This window comes from Panthera onca, chromosome B1 (assembly GCF_046562875.1).
Source record: "Panthera onca isolate mPanOnc1 chromosome B1, mPanOnc1 haplotype 2, whole genome shotgun sequence".
NCBI classification, from domain to species: Eukaryota; Metazoa; Chordata; class Mammalia; order Carnivora; family Felidae; genus Panthera; species Panthera onca.
Genome location: NC_138342.1, coordinates 59,580,201 through 59,598,014, shown reverse-complemented (window position 1 = coordinate 59,598,014; position 17,814 = coordinate 59,580,201). Strand labels below are relative to the sequence as shown.

Sequence of the window (17,814 nt, the reverse complement as noted above, 5' to 3'; positions counted from 1 at the left end):
CAGGAGAGTTTCCAGGCCACATTTCCCAGAGCCTGCTGTGACCTGGACAAGTGCCAGTTTAAGTCAGGCTGCACTGTGGCTGGATCAGTGATGTTCTAAAGAGGGCACAGAGCTTCTGGGAGTGGAGTGTAGAAAGATGTGGAAGAGGGGTGGAGGGTAGGTAACAAAATCCGCAAAGTAAAGGTCAAGAAATCGATATGGACCATCTTCCCTTCCCTGAAAAAAGGATGACTTGGGCTCTTTTTTTTTTTTTTTTTTTAGTTTTTTTAAGTTTATTTTTCTTGAGAGAGAGAGAGAAGAGAAAGAGAGCAGGGGAGGGACACACAGAGAGAGAGGGAATCCCAAGCAGGCTCTGTGCTGTCAGCGCAGAGCCTGATTTAGGGCTCAAACTCATGAACTGTGAGATCATGACCTGAATCGAAATCAAGAGTCAGGTGCTTAACCGACTGAGCCATCCAGGTGCCTTTACTTGGGCTCTTAAATAGGGCAAAGTATGCCCTCATCTCAAAGCCAGAGGTTTTCTGTTGCACTGATTAACAGTGGTGAAGGGCATCAGTGGTCCACGGCAGGAAACTAGCTGACTTCTGAATGCTCAGGAGGACCAGGCTTCTGCAGGGCTATGCAATGTCCCTCCTCCACCTACAATGTTCTTTCTCTTAGTATCCCACCACTTGCCTTTCGGCTAAGTCCCTTCAAATTTCTGGTGTCTACCTAACATCACTTCCTCAGGGAGGCCTTTCCTGACAGCTACAGCTAATTGTGTTCCCTGTTGTGTCTTGTAGCATCACTGCATTTGAGATCTCTCACTGATATAGATATTATACATGTAGATACATATGCATGTGCGCGAGTGTGTGTGTGTGTGTGTGTGTGTGTGTTTGAAAGTGTTTAAAATGTTTTCTGGGGTGCCTGGGTGGCTCAGTCGGTTAAGTGTCCAACTTCAGCTCAGGTCATGATCTCATGGTTTGTGGGTTCAAGCCCCAAGTCGGGCTCTGTGTCTCAGATTCTGTGTCTCCTTCTCTCTCTGTCCCTCCCCTGCTTGCACTCTGTCTGTCTCTCTCTCAAAAATAAACATTAAAAAATTTTTTTTAATGTTTTATCTCCCCACATGCAAAGCTGTATGAGGTGAGCGGTCATAATGTATATCACTGTTCTAGAACATGGGTAAGGACTCAATATAAAGTACTATATTCATGAAGATAATGTTGAAAATGATGATGCTGAGGCTTTGGCTTGCTCCTCTGTCAGTTTCTTCACACAGTTAGAGCAGACCTCTATATCTGCAGGTGTCCCATCAGGTTGTGATTATTTGTCAACCTGTCAGCCCCTCCAACCAGACAGTGATCTCTTCAAGGACAATTCTCTGGGACTTACATATGTTGAACATCCAGCATCCAATGCAAATGGATGATCCAGAAGGTGCTGTAACTTACACAAGTGTATTGCACTAAAACTTGAGATCCCAAATAGGGTTAGTGGCAGAGGGGATGGATAGGAGAGATGGTTTGGGATATGAATGGGTGGCATATTGGATTTTACAACCTTACCCCCAGATGTCAATATTTACAGGAAGTAGTAAGTGTCATTAAATGATTCTTTCTCTGCATTACATGAAATAGTTTAATGCACACAAAAACGAAAGACATGTGCATCTTAGGAGGTATCGCATAGTGGAAAAAACCTGTGTCATGTTTCAGGAGCTGACCCTGTTGGTAGCAGGAGGAAACCACTAGAGAAATGAATGAAATGTCTGAGCTCTTGTGAATTGTTGGAGAAAAACTAATGAAAACGATTGCAATCCCCACTTACTGCTTTATTATATGTTTATATATATGTGTGTATATATTAACTATCATTTAATAAATGCATTTATTTTGTAGACAAAACATTTTAAGGCACTGAGCCTATACTGATGAGGAGATAATAAAAGTAGATCTTCATATACAAAATTTGTGAACTAAATGCTTAATACGTGAGTGTTCCCCCAAAGTCCATCTACAGATTGGGGTTGGTGAACTTGTTTCTCCTTCAACCATCAAAGTATGCTGCTCGTGATCAGGTTCCTATTTTTGTGTGCCAATAACATCGCGATATAGAATATAATCTCTTCATTAGAGAAAGAAGAATCGCGGAACGTGGTGTGGTGGTTAAGAGCAGAGCTTCAATTACTCACTCTGTCACCTACTTATTTATCTGATCTTGCGGCAAATTTCCTAATCTCTTTGAATTTCAGTATTCTTCTGTAGAACACTGGGAATGCTAATAGTACAACAAATAAAATAATAGCTAACATTTATATAGGGGTTCTTGTGGGGCTTCTAGCCCTTTGAATCTGTTAACTCTTAATTTTCACATCGATTGTCAGACAGGCAATATTATTATCCCATTTTAGAGATGAAGAAACTAAGGCACAGAGTGGTTATGCAACCTGTCCAAAGTTACACAGCTAGTAAGGGGTAGAGCTAATTCACCCAATTATTCTCTTTACAGAGGATGAACTCTTAACCAGATCATATCTATCTTGTGAGAATCATTTAATTCATCCATACAAAACACTTAGTATGCCAGGCATATTAAAATGTATCCAAAAATTTTCACTATTATAATAAATTAAGAATGACACACATCAGTGGCATGTGGGTGGCTCAGTAGGTTAAGCGTCTGACTCTTGATTTCAGCTCGGGTCATGATCTCACAGTTGAGGAGATTAAACCCCGCATCGGACTCTGTCTGTGCTGATAGCATGGAGACTGCTTGGGATTCTCTCTCTCCCTCTCTCTCTGCCCCTCTCCTGCTTGCACGTACATGCTATTTTTTGCTCTCTCTCAAAAATAAACAAATAAACTTAAAAAATAATAATAATGGGGGCGTCTGGGTGGCTCAGTCGGTTAAGCGTCCAACTTTAGCTCAGGTCATAATCTCACAACTTGTGAGTTCGAGCCCTGCATCAGGCTCTATGCTGACAGCTAAGAGCCTGGATCCTGCTTCAGATTCTGTGTCTTCCTCTCTTTATGGCCCTACCCCACTGGTGCTCTCTCTCTCTCTCAGAAATGAATAAATGTTTAAAAAATTTTTTTAAATAATAATAATATATTAAAAAATCTAAAATTGACACAGATCATCAACTAGTGATTTTGTGTGCTGTATTGAGAAATAAATGAAGTGTAAAAAAAAGGGGGATGGGTTAGTAAGGCTTTTTCCCCTCAACAATTCTGTTAAAATTAATAATATATGACTGCAAAGCAACAACAAGTTTTGATTTCATGTTAATATTTCTGTGAGGATAGTGTGGGTATAAATTTAAGGGATTAAGAAATAAATGACCAGGGGTGCCTGGGTGGCTCAGTCAGTTAAGCGTCCGACTTCGGCTCAGGTCATGATCTCATGGTCTGTGAGTTCGAGCCCCGTGTCAGGCTCTGTGCTGACAGCTCAGAGCCTGGAGCCCGTTTCAGATTCTCCTGTTCATGCTCTGTCTCTGTCTCAAAAATAAATAAACGTTGAAAGAAAGAAAGAAAGAAAGAAAGAAAGAAAGAAAGAACCAGAGGGAGCGGGGAAAGAATGGGCAAAATGGGTGAAGGGGAATAGGAAGTCCAGGCTTCCAGTTATGGAATGACTAGGCCACGGGGATAAAAAGCACAGTGTGGGGAATGTAGTCGATGGTGTTGTAATGATGTTGTACGGTGTCAGGGGGGTAGCAGCACTTGGGGAGCACACAGCACAAGGGAGAGAGATGGTCAGTCACTCTGCCGAAATGAATGCAACTTTGGCTATCAGCTATATTCAAATAAAAAAAATGTAAAAAAAAAAAATGAAAGCTCTGTTTCTTATAAAACAATGATTAGAAGTCTGCCAAAGTGTGAATTTTTTATTTTCGTATTCGCAAGGTTGATTCCACCACAAAAATTGTAAGCAGACAGGATGTGAATGCAAATATATACGAACATTCCAGGTTAAAACATTTAACACCATAGAGAACCTATGTTATTATTAGGATTATTATTGAAAATACTGGAGTGTTTTTAATAGAGAGAATGTTAATGCTGTTCATCATATATTTTTTTATTCTATAGTATTAAATATATTCACTTTAAAGTAAGTAACCACAGCTTACAAGACTCACATTCTACAACTTTATTATTTTTTAGGGTTTGAAGGCTGAAATAAACACTAGAAAAACCTTTCAAAAATGCTTGGAGGCAAAGTATCCTAAGACGAAGACAATGAAAAACTCTATTAAGTCCCTAAATAAATCAACAAACATTTATTGAGCAAGTGCTCTATTCTGGGCTCTGTGTGATTCCTAATAACAATGGCCATTATGGAATCTATTAATCATCATGAGTATAGCTAGTCTCACAGTCAAGTAGAGCAAGAGAGGTTAACACACATGTGAGTATTTGGAAAGAAAATTTTAAATAAAGGAATGCAAAGCATAGTGCCACATTTAGCCAAGAGTTAGGGAACAAACCATATATTATATTTTGGCAGTAAGTTTGCTTACTGTTATCTTCTTTCTGTCATCTATGAACCAGCCTTCTCAGAATGTCATGCGACTTTTCGAGGCAGAATTGAACACATATCCAAAGTTTAATACAATATGAATAGGTATTTTGGATAAATAAGAACTCCAGAAAGTCAAACCTTCAAACTCCTACTCTTCTTGGGAGATAGAAAGATTTGACAGAAAGCGAACAGATTAAGCCATTGACCCACTACTTTCCAAAATTTTCTGGACTATTTTCTTGATTTTGGGAGCTTCTGGGTCCAGGCAGACTTTGTTCCCGTTCTTCAGCGTGGCTCTGCAAGAGGGAATGGAATGATCTGTGAGTGCCCTGGCCTGACCCTCAGAAGCCATTCACCGGGCTGGATGGATAAAACTGCGTCGGTGGGGACAGAAGCGGAGAGTTTCCCTAATGCCCAATGAGGCAATGGTACAAAAACAGGGACTTACATCACTTCGACCTTGGCACAGTGGGGTCCTGCCCTGAGCACCTCCAAATTCTGGATGTTACTTGGGTGAATGCCAGAGACGGTTTTCATACACAGGCAGCGAAGTTCAATGAACGGCTCCACGTCTGCACTTTTAGCTAGGGTAGAAAGCGTGACTCTGTTAGTGGTCCCGATTCTTGCGGAGATCTTATCTAGTGGGTTGTTTCCTTAGCCCCTTATTTGTTAACTGTGCCGCTCTCCTAAAGTCGCTGCGTCTATGACCTTCCGATCTTTAGTAAAGTACCCTGGCAGAATGCCTTGGCACACGTGAAGTGCCCACTAAGCATACCCTCTCCTCCCGGAGGTACTGGTATAACGGCCTCTCCAGCCCCAGGAGCGACAGTGCAGACTTTCCCCCAGGCCCTGCTGCAGCAGAAGCAGCCACAGCTGCAGAGAGGCAGGGACTCCACTCTCAGCGCTCCCTCCCGCAGTTTCTCTTACTTAACCCAGAGGGAACCAGCGTGCTCAGGAACAGCGACAGCAGTAGCAAGCCCTGTAGGACGGGAAGCCGGCTGGTGCTGGAGCAGGAGGAGGTAGGACTGAGGCCCATGGTGGAGACTAAGCTGGAGTCGGTCCTGGAGGCCTCGGTGTGAGGGCGAATTGCTGCCTCCAGTCTGCGGTCATGGTGTCTCATGCTCTCCCGATGCCTTTTATACAAGCCCCTCGAGGCCAGCAAGGAGAAAAAAGATAGGGAAGAAGGGATGGTGTGTGGAAATACATGTGGGAGGATGGGCAAGTTGTGCTCAACCCAGATAAACACCAGGCAGGTCGGGGTTCCTGCTCAATTTTATTTATACTTCCCTTCACACTGTGCTCTCCACAGCCCCCTTCCCCCATTCTTAGTACCCATATCCTTTACACGAATATAACCTTCCACGTAGGGAGGTAAGAACTAAACTGAAGTCTTACACAAATTTTCTTTGTATATCTACATGATAACACTCTGCTTTTCCTATAAGGCAATTTATGGGCTTAACAGACACTTTATGACTATCTGAGAGCATACATATATGGCCCTTTCCAGTAGCCAAAGAAAGCAGATATTCCTAACTTGGTTGTTGGTAAATGTTAGGATTTGTTTGTAGTATGTGCATAAAGTAGGAGCCAATTACCGCCAAAGGCCCACTTTGCATATTAGTTTGTGGGTTGCTTTCTGTTTTCAGAATGTATTATTTTTTTCTAATATCATCCAGAAACTAGAAGAAAAGCACCTCCTCCCTCGTGTTGTAAAATAAACTGCTTGTTGCGTCTACTCTAAAAAACAACACCCAGCATATTTCCTTTTTCTTTTATTTTTAATATTTCAGGGAAGTAGGTAATATAATTCACTGTGAAAGGTTCATACACTGCAGATGTATGTGGAATAAAACATGTAAATTTCTCTTCATCATTATTCTGTATCCTCGCTCTCCAGTGGAAACCTTAGATAACAATTTGATATTAGTTTTCTGTTCTGTCTACATTTATATACACACATATGTGTATATAGACAGACACACGTCACTCGTAGAGAAACACATATATCGACAGAGGTAGACATAGATTTCTTAATATAAATGGGATCATTAGATGGTTTGCTTTTGCCCTTCAGAAATACGCCTTCAGCCTCCTTTCATGCTACCCCAAGGTCATCTTTCCCCATCCTTTTTAATGGCTGCGTGACATTGTATGGCATGGGCAATCCTCAACCAACCTCTGTCTTATTGGTGACCTTGAGGGTGTTTCCAGGTTTGCAGTATTACAAACTGCAACAAAATCTCTGTTCCTCAATTCTCAGAGCGCAATCAAGAGTCTTGATCTCAAACCCTAGGTGATATAGAGAAAGCACCTGCACATCACAGACTGGCTTGTGTGTGTTGTTGTCTGGATCTCGCTTTCTTCTATGAGCCTTGCTTCCTCAACTGGACCATACACTTTTGTTCTTTTTTTTTTTTTTTTAATTTTTTTTCAACGTTTTTAATTTATTTTTGGGACAGAGAGAGACAGAGCATGAATGGGGGAGGGGCAGAGAGAGAGGGAGACACAGAATCGGAAGCAGGCTCCAGGCTCCGAGCCATCAGCCCAGAGCCTGACGCGGGCTCGAACTCACGGACCGCGAGATCGTGACCTGAGCTGAAGTCGGACGCTCAACCGACTGCGCCACCCAGGCGCCCCTGGACCATACACTTTTGAAGGTAGAGGCATGTCCTAGGTTTCTTTGAATGCTTTAGGGATTTTTTGGTGTGTAGGATAATACATTACACAGTGGGTCTTAAACAGTGTTGGTGAGTAGATCAATGAGTATCGTATGAAGGAAAGTTTTTAATCAGACAATCCTCAGACCAAACTCCATCTGGTCCCAAGTACCTATAGTATAAAGAGGTGATTTGGAAGCCTGGGAATAACGGACAAGGTTCTAGCCACAAGCTGTCTTCCTATTACAACTATGTACAAATCTTACACAATGTGATTTAAACTTCTCATTATTTGCTTATGTTTTATACCTTTAACATTTTGGAAGAAACTCAAAATATTCAAATGTACAAAATTACATTTTCTATCAAAAGAATGCATACAGTCAATTATTGTTTCCAGTTGTTTTTTTCTTTCAACTTTAAAGCCAATTCTCCCTCTTGTTTAAGTTAGACGACACCTACTTAAGTTCATCTGCCCTGTTTTGTAAATGTATTTCTCTTTCTCACCCCTTTAGCTTTCCCCATGTATCTTACAGTCTGGCAGTAGAACATATTAAATTGATTTTCCACCTCTTCCAACTCAGAAATTCATAGTCTAAGAAGCAAAGTCAAGAAAAAGGTTAAGCTGAAAATGCCTATCCTTCTTAGAGCTGAGATGTGGAGTGAATAAAGAGAGATTCTCAGCAGGAAACAGAGTAAGGAGAGTGAACGCCTTTCTAGTTCTTCCTGAGCGATGACTTTATAGTCTTTCCTCATTATTGTGATTGAAATGTTATTCATTCTCTGGTCAGATATATTTTATTCAAATGTAAACTCAAAAGCATTTTCAGATCAAGATATAAAGTGTTGTGGTTTTTTTTTTTTTAAGTATTATAGTGTCTTTTTTTTTTTTTCCCCCATCCATCACAGCCCCAACACATATTGTTTGCTGTATTTATTAGTTTCACTGGACACTTTTCCCTCTATACACACACTATCCAAATTTCTTTCCTGGTTCATTTAGTACCAGGAAAGCGGTAGGCATGTCGCAGAGTATCATTAAGCCATTGTCTTAATCAACATATTTGTCACAAAAGATACAACGTCAGCAAGGTTCATGAGGAAGCATTAACAAATTTCTTGAGTCACTGAAATTTCACAAGCCTATTAGTTGGCACTTGAGGTAAATAATGTTTTGCTAGCTTTTGCTGATTCAGTAAATATTAAGTATCTAGTATGTGCCAGATGTTTAAAAGTTCTCCGCATTGGGTGACTTGGTCATTGTGCTATTTCTTTTTTTTAAAAATGAGACCTCAGGGCACCCGAAGGCGGCTCAGTCGGTGAAGTGTCCAACTTCGTCTCAGGTCATGACCTCGCGGTTTGTGGGTTCAAGCCCCACGTCGGGCTCTGTGCTGACAGCTCTGAGCCTGGAGCCTGCTTGGGATTCTGTCTCCTGCTCTCTCTGCCCCTCCCTCGCTCATGCTCAGTCTCTGTCTCTCTCTTTCAAAAATAAATACACATAATTTTTTTTTTTTACAGTGAGACCTCAAATACTGGTGCAAAGCAATGGGTCACCAATACCAATGTGCTGTCGTTACCACTATACTGCTAACTGTGCTAACTGTATTACTGTCATTTGCACCCGGTAGGTTGTTTCTGTTTTTGTTTTTGTTTCCATGAAGAGAAACACAATACAAACTCTGAAAAACTGGCTTACTAAGTGGATAAAAGATACTTTGAAGTCAGTTATTCAATGAAAAGAAGCTTATACAAAATAGTATGTTTAAACAAATGCTAGAAAGTTAGTGTCAAAGTTTTTGGGTTTTAAAATAACTGGGCAGCCTTTTTATGGATCCAACATTGTCACGCTGTTTATTAGTTTAATTCTTCTGGTGTGGTAAGTTACTTTATCTCTTTTTCCTTTAAGTCATTGTATAAATAGCAGAGTCCCAGTCATTTAGGAAACTAGCAAGGTTTCAAAGACTCAAACAACTTATCTGTTAGCTCTTTTGAAAGAAAATATCTAAACATTGGAGGAGCATTACCCACTAAAATAAAGCATAGATTAACTGTCATACGTAAAAGATTTTGAACTGACATCTCCCAAGTATGAAGGAAATAAGCTGTCATTTGCAAATTAGTCATAAAAGCAATTAGTACAGAAGATCTTGGGGATAATGCAATTTGGGGTCTTGCTGTCAAAGCACCTTAAGTAATCAATTGAAATACTAGAGGATAAAAGATTTCCTCTATGTGCTGAAACCAAATATGTTTTCTGTATAATTCTCAGTTGACAAGAAGAACCCAGACCTTAGTTACTCTGGCACTCGGCACCCAGAGGTGAAGCCTGGGGTGGGGTGGGGTCAGGGAAGGAGTAGGGAGGGCGGAAGAATTGAGGGGGAGTGTCTTCCTGGGTGCTGTTGGACAGAAGCTCCACAAAGGTTCAAGGAGCTGGGAATTTTCACTTTAATTTAATGCCAATTAATATTAGCCATTGAGTGTCAAATGCATAACGACCCTCTCGTGTAACAAGTCAAGCCCAAATTTAGTGGCTTACGACAATATATTATTTCTGATGGTTCCATATGTTAATGAGTGGTACTTGGACCTCACTTAAGTGGGTGTCATCAGAGCACAACTGGAAACGCTGAGAAGTCCCCCACATGGAAGGGCCTTGTGCCGGCTGTTGGGGTAACTTCATCCCCCTGCTCCTCCTTCTCTTTCAAGTAGCATTATTGTACTTCTCAGGAGAACAGAAAGAGTGGAAAGAAGGAAGGAAGGGAGAAAACGATAGAAGGAAGGAGGGAGGAGAAAGGAGATCTGGGAAGGGAAAAGAAGGAAGGAAGAAAAGTAAAAAGAAAAGGTAAGACAAAGGCCCTCCACTCTCCCCCACTTCCTTCCCCTACTGTCCTCTCCTCCTTGCCCCCTCTGTTCCCCCCAATCTTTTCCATCTCCTCTCATCCCCTCCCGGCCTCTCCCCTTCTCTGACCTTTCCTCCCCCACCTCTTCTCTTCTCCTTTTTTCTCCCCTCCCCTGTCCCTGAAACCCAGATGCACCACCCACACTCCTTCCCTTTCAGGATCCTCTGGATGGTGCACCACAGCTGTCTCCAGTTGCCGGAAATGATGGCTGCAGTCAGCTCACAACTGAGACCTTCTCTGGGCACAGCCCAGGGCCCCAGGGAAATGTCTCACCCAAAGTTGTCCCCACTCCCCAGAGGTAGCCCACATCTAATGACCTGTCAGTGGGAGAGTTTGGAGGTCTGCTCCCTTGCCACAATTCAGAATAACTCTGGAAGGCTACCCCAGCCCCAAAGCGTCTCATAGGATCGCCTGGTCTTCTATTGTAACAACAGCTCTCCTTCTCTCCGGTTCTTTACTTCCTGACAGATGTTAATCTTTAGAGCACTCCTCAGTAAACTTCCTGCACACAAAGGTCCTCTCAGGGTTTGATTCTGGGGAATCCCACCCAAGAGACTCTTTCTCTCTCTTTTAAAAAAATCTAGTCCCTTATCATTCAGCTTTCGAGTAAAGCTTTGTCAGAGAGAATTCAGTATATTGGCCGCCATAAGACCTTAACTTAGGCTGAAAGCTTCTCATTTTTGTAATCTCCGTATCTCAAGAATCCTGTACTGGGTCTATTCTGTAACAAGATTATCAATAAATGGGTATTGATGGATGAATATTTATAAGAAGAAAAATATACCGTATATGTTGGTAATACTAACACATGAATGACAGAAAAAAAATACAGAGAATATGAATACATTGTTCCCAGAAGCTTCTTAAAAATGAGTTGTGGAAACAAATCCTGCGCTAAAACTTAAGGATCCATGCATAGATAGAAAGAATACAGATACACTTGAACAAAAAGATGGCACTTAAGCTACAGAGCTCTCAGTTTTCTGACTTTAAATTAGGGAATAGGAACTAATATTTGTCAAGTACCTACTCTGTTCCAGGATCAGCCCTTAGTGCCTGTGAGACAGATATTATTACTGTACTGATTTTACAGATGAGAAACCCAAGGGATGGAGATGTTAAATAAATTGCCAAGGTCAAATAGCTGGAAGTACTCAAAACCAGATTTGAAACATAATTACCCTGACTTTGTATTGTACCACAAACTGTAAAGAATTACAATTACTGACCTCTCCAGCTGGAAACCAGTTAGCGATTTTTCTCTTTGTTCAGCCTAGAGGTGGGTCAGAAACAATCATCCCACATTTATGTGGCAGTGGAATCACATCTTTTAAGAATGTGGTTTTTGGGACGCCTGGGTGGCTCAGTCAGTTAAGCGTCCAACTTCGGCTCAGGTCATGGTCCGTGAGTTCAAGCCCCGCGTGGGGCTCTGTGCTGACACCTCAGAGCCTAGAGCCCGTTTCAGATTCTGTGTCTCCCTCTCTCTCTGCCCCTCCCCTGTTCATGCTCTGTCTCTCTCTGTCTCAAAAATAAATAAACGTTTAAAAAAAATTAAGAAAAAAAGAATGTGGTTTTTACAGAGGAGGTATGGGTTCTTGCAATTTCTCAATATTTACGAAATAGGACTCTAGACTTCATAGAAAGAAACTTTTGCATGTAAACTCTAAGTCTCCCTATGTCATTATTTCACTGTACATATTTGAAGTATGAACAATCCTTTTCGGGAATATAATATTAATTTTGCTGACTAAAAGCAAACCAGGACGGTCAGCCAAAATTACAATCATGTGCATTCTCTCTGTCTTCTGTGATTCAGTCAGGGAGGCAAATCAAAATCCCCAGGTACTCATTCTGTCTGGTAAATTTCTCAATTTGTAACATCCAGGAAAGACTTTTGAAGTTAAATACAATATGAGAGCTACCCGCAGTGATTTTCCTTATGCAAGAATTACAAGTATGATAGAAAAACAAAGCCACTAGTCAGATTTATCATAGATCTTGTCATACCTTCAAGAATTGAAGGATTATGTGAATGTGTCACACCCAGAGGCAAGCAGGAAAATGTGGTAAAATGAAGGGCATTAATTAAACATTGGAAATTGTCTGGAGGGGGGCAGTAACAGATATTTTAGCTGGCCTCTTGTTCAAGTCCTAGTGCTTTCATAACTGAGAGTGAGTTTCAGATAGACAGTAGAGTGAATGTGATATTTAGGAGTTTGTGTGAGGAAAATGTATCTCTAGAAGACTTACAGTGGGTTAATTTCCCCCAGATATATTAGTCGTTGAATTTGCTAGTGGTAAGATAAATGGTAATGCTATTATTAGTGAGTAGTAACTGCCAATGAGGGTCTTGTATAGGTTATACTTCCGTAATATCATCTCTTTTCTTTATAGAACAACCAATTATAGCATGAGCATGACAAACAGAATTGCAAGAATACTACAAATGAGGTCTTACTCTATGGTCTATAAAGAAACCAAACTTATAAGTCTTGTTTCTGGGTAAAACAAAGATCTTGAATGATGGCAAAGAAAAAAGTAATCAGTAATGTTTATTTCTTCCAGAACGTACATTTCACCTCTCGAAAGGACATTTAATATGCTTTCATTTATTATTGTCAGGCACTGACTCAATGAGTATTTTGGGGCTGGTATGACAAATAGGAGATTATTTAAAACACTGAAATTTATAGTTCACACATCTATGGTAATTTGATTTGCTTTCTCAATGTTTCCCTAATATTAGTATATGATTCATAGGTTCAAAGGGAAAAAAGTACTACTTGGGAGAGTAAAAAGATCATGAAAGTTTAAAAATTTTTGAGGTATTTTGGTTTTTTTCAATATTGCTAAAAAATTGGTCAGTAAATCATCTCTTTAAAATTTTCCATACCTTTGTATCTTCCTGTCTTTCTCCCTCTTCTGTGTTACGTAGAGCTATATTAATACATAATAATGATGTATTACTATAATTACTGTAATAATACATTAATAATATGTTAATAACATATACTAATCTAATAGGTGTTTTATGTATAAGGAGAGAGATGAAAAGATGTAGAATAATTTAGCTTAGATACAGATGTGTTAATAATATAGTAGCATGTACTAATAAATACATATGCACCAATATAAGCATATATATTGATCCAGTTGGTGTATGTGTATATGCATATCAATTGGATTAGTCTCCTTCCTTTCATTTTCCTGCTTTTCCTAAGGATGAGTTATTTACATGAAATTGCTATTTTGATACTGAGAGACAGTGGGACTCCTTCAGTCCGGACCAGTCTTCTGCTTAAGCACCTACTATGGGCTAGGCAATGGCCTAAAAACAGCAACGAATGTGACAAAGGTATTCTGGCCCTCATGGAGCTCACAGTGAAGCTGGAATAGACCCTAAATAAATGACCACAGGGATCTAGTCTCTGTGGATTCTACAGTCATGTCAGTGGCAAAATGTTATGAAGGAAAAGAACAAAGTGCTATGAGAGGATGTAAAAGAGGCCTTCATCTGGGGAGGGCAAGGATCAGTGAGGTCCTCAGTGACAGGTCAACTGACCTCAAAGGGAGAATGGAGTTAGCCACGTGAAAGTGAGGAGTAGATGTTACAGGTTGAGGGGACTACCTACCCCAGGGCTCTTGTTAGATTACTTGCAGACAAGCTGAAGAAAAGAGAGTAAAGGAATTACCATTTATGCAACATCACATTGAGCAGGTTACTGATGTTAGGGCACTGTCTAATAACCTGAGGTTCGGGATAATTTATTAATTCCTTAAGTCAATCTGTGGCAGGTATTGGGGATGCAGAGATGCATATGGTTGACAATCGAGGAGAACTCTTACGTATAAAGAATAAAGAAATTCACAAACAAACAAAAAACCCCACGATACAGTATTTGCTATTCAAAAACACTGAAATATTTAGAAGATCCTTAGGAGAACACCAAAATGGAAACCACAAATTCTTCTGGGAGTGCCAAGGAAGACTCCCTGAGGGAAGCATTGTTTGAGCTGAGTTCTAAAGGATGAATAAGCTTCCTCCTACAGGCAGAAAGTGGTGAGGCCCTTCCAGGTAGAGGCCCTACCAAATGCAAAGGTGTGGACCCAGGAAAGAACACTCCCAATTAGGGAACTAATAAGCTCTTGATTGCAAGGGTGCAAAGGACCCGTGAAGTTAAAGTAGTCATCAGGAGTCAGTCAGATGAGACAGAACCGAATATGCCATGTTTCACAATTTTTATTTCCCATCTAGGAAATAGGGAACCAGTTAAGGATTTACGGCAAGGAAGCCTTACCTTAAATTTGTGTTTTCTAAACAGCCCAAAGGCTGATGGTACTCTGAAGGAGTAACTGGAAGGGGACTGATCTTGGAGAAAGGTTGAACTTATACAGTGGGCCCCAGGGGAAATGAGGGTCCTCTCTGCTAGCCAGAGAGCAGCATAGTTATTTCTCAGATAATGTAGAATTAAAGATAAAGCAAAGTTTTTGCAACAGTATCAGAAGGAAGAAACAACATAAGTAAATTTTATATATCTTTTATTTTTTCCAAAGAACAGAAGAAGTACCATAAACCAGTAAGACATATGATGAAAAGTAATTTTGACATTGCAGGTGTGATGCATAGGTAATTCTTTATAACAAAATGGTCAAAACCTCAACCTGCGTATATTTCTTGAAAACCAAATGTGAATCTATATTTAAATGGCGCAAATACACTTTCAAAACTGCCGGAGTACAGGTCATGGTTAAGTTTGCCTTTGTTGCTAAAAAATGCAAACAATGCATTTCTATAAAAACTGGAAGTAGGGAATTTACCTATTTCCTAGCTTCTTCATTTATCCAAAACATCTTTAGTGACTAGAATAAAAGTACTCCTAGCAAAATGGTTAATATATACCATAAAATCAAAGTTTAACAAGTAAGTCATGACATTATGCCATACTAAGAAGACATCAAATGTCTAAAGTTATAGGAAAAGAATATATTAGTCCTTATAGAACTTAAACATTTAAAAATTCTAAATAAGGAAATATATTTTATACAGATAACTGCACGATACGCTCAGCTTTCTAAGGCAATACAACTCAGCATTTCAGGTCTAAGAGCAAGGAGTTCTCCTGACATATTCCCCAAGAAACAATACTAAACATTTCCTATTTCATGAGGAGTAAAAATAGCAATATATCTTCACATACAGCATTCTAATGAAATACCATTCACACATGAAATCCCCAGCCTCCTCAGTAACAGTATCAGGAATATATTCTAAAATGACAAAAGTCACCTTGAACGATTAACAACCAGTGATTTTTGACTTACAGTTCAGTCAATTGCCAAAGGTTTCAATAGCACAGCAGGCAAAATAACAGCAAATAAATAGCAGGGAATACTATGTGAAGTACTTCAGGACCGGGCCATTAAGCTGGAAGGACAAAAATAAATCTTCGCTCAGCCCTTCTCTCACAAGTAGGGAGTTCATGAAGAAGCCTAACTCCCTGGAGAAAACCAGCCCTTGCTTTTGTCTTCACTGGGTCCTGAGACACGCAGAAAACGGCTTGGCCAAGGAACTGGACAATTTTTTCCAACGCATGGTCCTTTCTCTTAATCAGCCTTTTTCCCACTGTTGAGAAAAGAATTGTATCAGTTGAACCGAATTTCCACACTCTCTCTACTCCAACCTGTTTTCAGAACACAGAGCTTAAGCCCAATGAAAAGCCAAGGGTGGACTCAAGGACTATACTCACAACAGAATACATTTCAGCCACGATCTCTATGGAACCCTCTATGACAATTAGATTGGTGATAAAAAAGTTTCCCCAGGACTTTGCTGAACAGTCCCCCCCCCCCCCCCGCCCCCTCTTCAAGGATCTTTTATCCCAAGCGTGGTCTCCAACGGGTAGGCAAAGACAGCCGTTGCAGAGAATAAGGAACTTGAGAAGTCTACGCTCTCAAAAGAGATTACAAAGCACAAAGATCAAAGGGACAGTGTACCTGTCTAAGATTTTCTGGATGGCTTTCTTCATCACAGGGGTTTCTGGGTCCAGACAGACTTCCTTCTTGTTCTTCAGGGTGGCTCTGCAGACACACACACACACACACAAAAGGATGAGCCCTCGAGCCACGGGAGCTGAAGACTCGGGCTGAGGGACTTCTCTCCTGTCAAGGTCACAGTGGACACCGCGGCGCACGAGGACTTACATGACTTCCACCTTGGGACACTGTGGCCCGGCCGCGATCACCTGCATTTTAGCGATCATTTTGGGATGAATCCCCGGTGTGGTGGTTAAACACACGCAACGCAGCTCCCTCACTATGACCGCGACGGGACCGGCTGGGGCACAGAGACAGAGGGAGAGAGACACCGTTATAGGGCAGGTGGGAGGAGAGCTCTCCCCGCGCCCGCCGGCCCGGGGCACCTCCCCGCTCCCGGGGCGGCCGCGGAGGCTGGGCGCGCCGCCCTGCCCGGATGCGTGCCGCGTGCCGTGCGCTCTCACCGCTGGCGAGGGGCCCCGGCGGCGTCAGCAGCAGCAGCAGCAGGAGCAGCGCGCACAGCGAGCCCGAAAGGCGGGGGGCGCGGGCGGCGCGGCTCGGCGGGAGGCTCATGGCGGCCACGAGTGCGGCGAGGGGTGCGGGTTCCAGAGGCGGGAGAGGAGCCCGGATTTGAAGCTCCCTCGCACTGTGGCTTCCCCAAGTTCTCCGCATCCCTTTTATCGGCACGGGCCCCTTCCCCCCTCCGCAGGAAGCTCAAGCCTTGGGATGCTTGGGAAACTCCCTGGAGGAGGGGTGCGGGGAGGGGGCTGGGTGGAGGGGGGCTGAGCAGAAGGAGTTGAGGAGGAGGGCGGCTGGGAGGAGCTCCCTGCACCGGTGGCGCGGTGGGTGGACTTGGTAGCCGCGCCCCGTGGAGGATGGAGCTGCTGCTCCCGCCGGCGGTGGGGAGCGATCCTGCAGGGATTTCATCCCGTAGGCCAGCCGGGGCAAGCGCAGGCCAGCTTCTCCTGGGGACAGAGCCCTTTGCGGGTTGTCCCTGGTTTCCGGCTGAAGAGGAAGACCGGAACCAAACTGGCAGGTTTGACTTCAGACAAATTTCTGAACCTTCTTGCTTATTTATCATCATCACCACCACCACCACCACCATTCAGGAAATGTCAGCGGTGGTGGAAACTGCGCTGAACTGAAAGGCACTCCTCTCCTGCTTTCAGGCGGGTCATTCTAGGTTCTTCGAATCAACTTACCATCCTTTGGACTTCGGCTAGCCTCAGAGGCCAAGATACTTCGATGGAGGTGTCTCTACTCCAGCTTGGAGTCAGTGGCAGGAAGGGACTCCCAAAGCAATTCTAACTGGAAATGCCACCCTTGTAGTTTGCAGCAAGCATATGCGCGTCCGGGTGGTCTTTAAAAATCTTCAAAAATCACTCAGCTCACTCAGCAAACTGGCCTGGAAGATAGTGACTTGCTTTCCACTGTTCAGTACGCTAGTGAAGCCGAGGAGGTACGGTCTTTGGGGGATGTGATGGGGTTGGGTGAGCGCAGACTTAAGCGGTGACAGAGAGCTGAGCCTCGTCCAGCTCCAGACTCTAGCCAGGTGTGTAACTGACCCAATTTGGCCAAGCTGTGGCAGGCTGCCAAGTCTGAGGGATTCTTCTGGGCGTTTGGTCTGGGCATTTGAATCAATTTCGTAGCAAGACAGCACCCACTCTGGCCTCACTCAACTTCACAGAAGGAAAGGGGGATCAAAGACATTGGCTTCT

General features: G+C 42.3%; 2 protein-coding genes and 1 long non-coding RNA gene across 3 annotated transcripts in view; 1 reads left to right on the top strand and 2 right to left on the bottom strand.

Annotated features, from left to right (window-relative positions):
• Positions 1 to 11,546, top strand: part of LOC132692437 (uncharacterized) — a 30,348-nt gene extending 18,802 nt beyond the window's left edge. The window contains exons 2-4 of the long non-coding RNA XR_013555241.1: positions 8,682 to 8,787; positions 9,891 to 10,005; positions 10,222 to 11,546. This is a non-coding gene — a long non-coding RNA (uncharacterized LOC132692437). The remainder of the gene's footprint in view (positions 1 to 8,681; positions 8,788 to 9,890; positions 10,006 to 10,221) is intronic.
• On the bottom strand, positions 3,839 to 5,684 carry LOC132692432 (platelet basic protein-like). The gene is made up of 3 exons (XM_060654878.3): positions 5,431 to 5,684; positions 4,952 to 5,087; positions 3,839 to 4,799 (listed from the first exon to the last, which is right to left on the bottom strand). The coding sequence occupies exons 1-3, from the start codon at positions 5,621 to 5,623 to the stop codon at positions 4,697 to 4,699; spliced, it is 432 nt and encodes a 143-aa protein (XP_060510861.1). The 5' UTR covers positions 5,624 to 5,684; the 3' UTR covers positions 3,839 to 4,696.
• A 3,039-nt stretch (positions 11,547 to 14,585) lies between the features above and the next one.
• LOC132692429 (alveolar macrophage chemotactic factor) lies at positions 14,586 to 16,811 on the bottom strand. The gene is made up of 4 exons (XM_060654875.3): positions 16,561 to 16,811; positions 16,265 to 16,397; positions 16,058 to 16,141; positions 14,586 to 15,686 (listed from the first exon to the last, which is right to left on the bottom strand). Exons 1-4 carry the CDS (start codon positions 16,766 to 16,768, stop codon positions 15,668 to 15,670), a joined length of 444 nt encoding a protein of 147 aa, XP_060510858.1. The 5' UTR covers positions 16,769 to 16,811; the 3' UTR covers positions 14,586 to 15,667.
• Between the last annotated feature and the right edge of the window lie 1,003 nt (positions 16,812 to 17,814).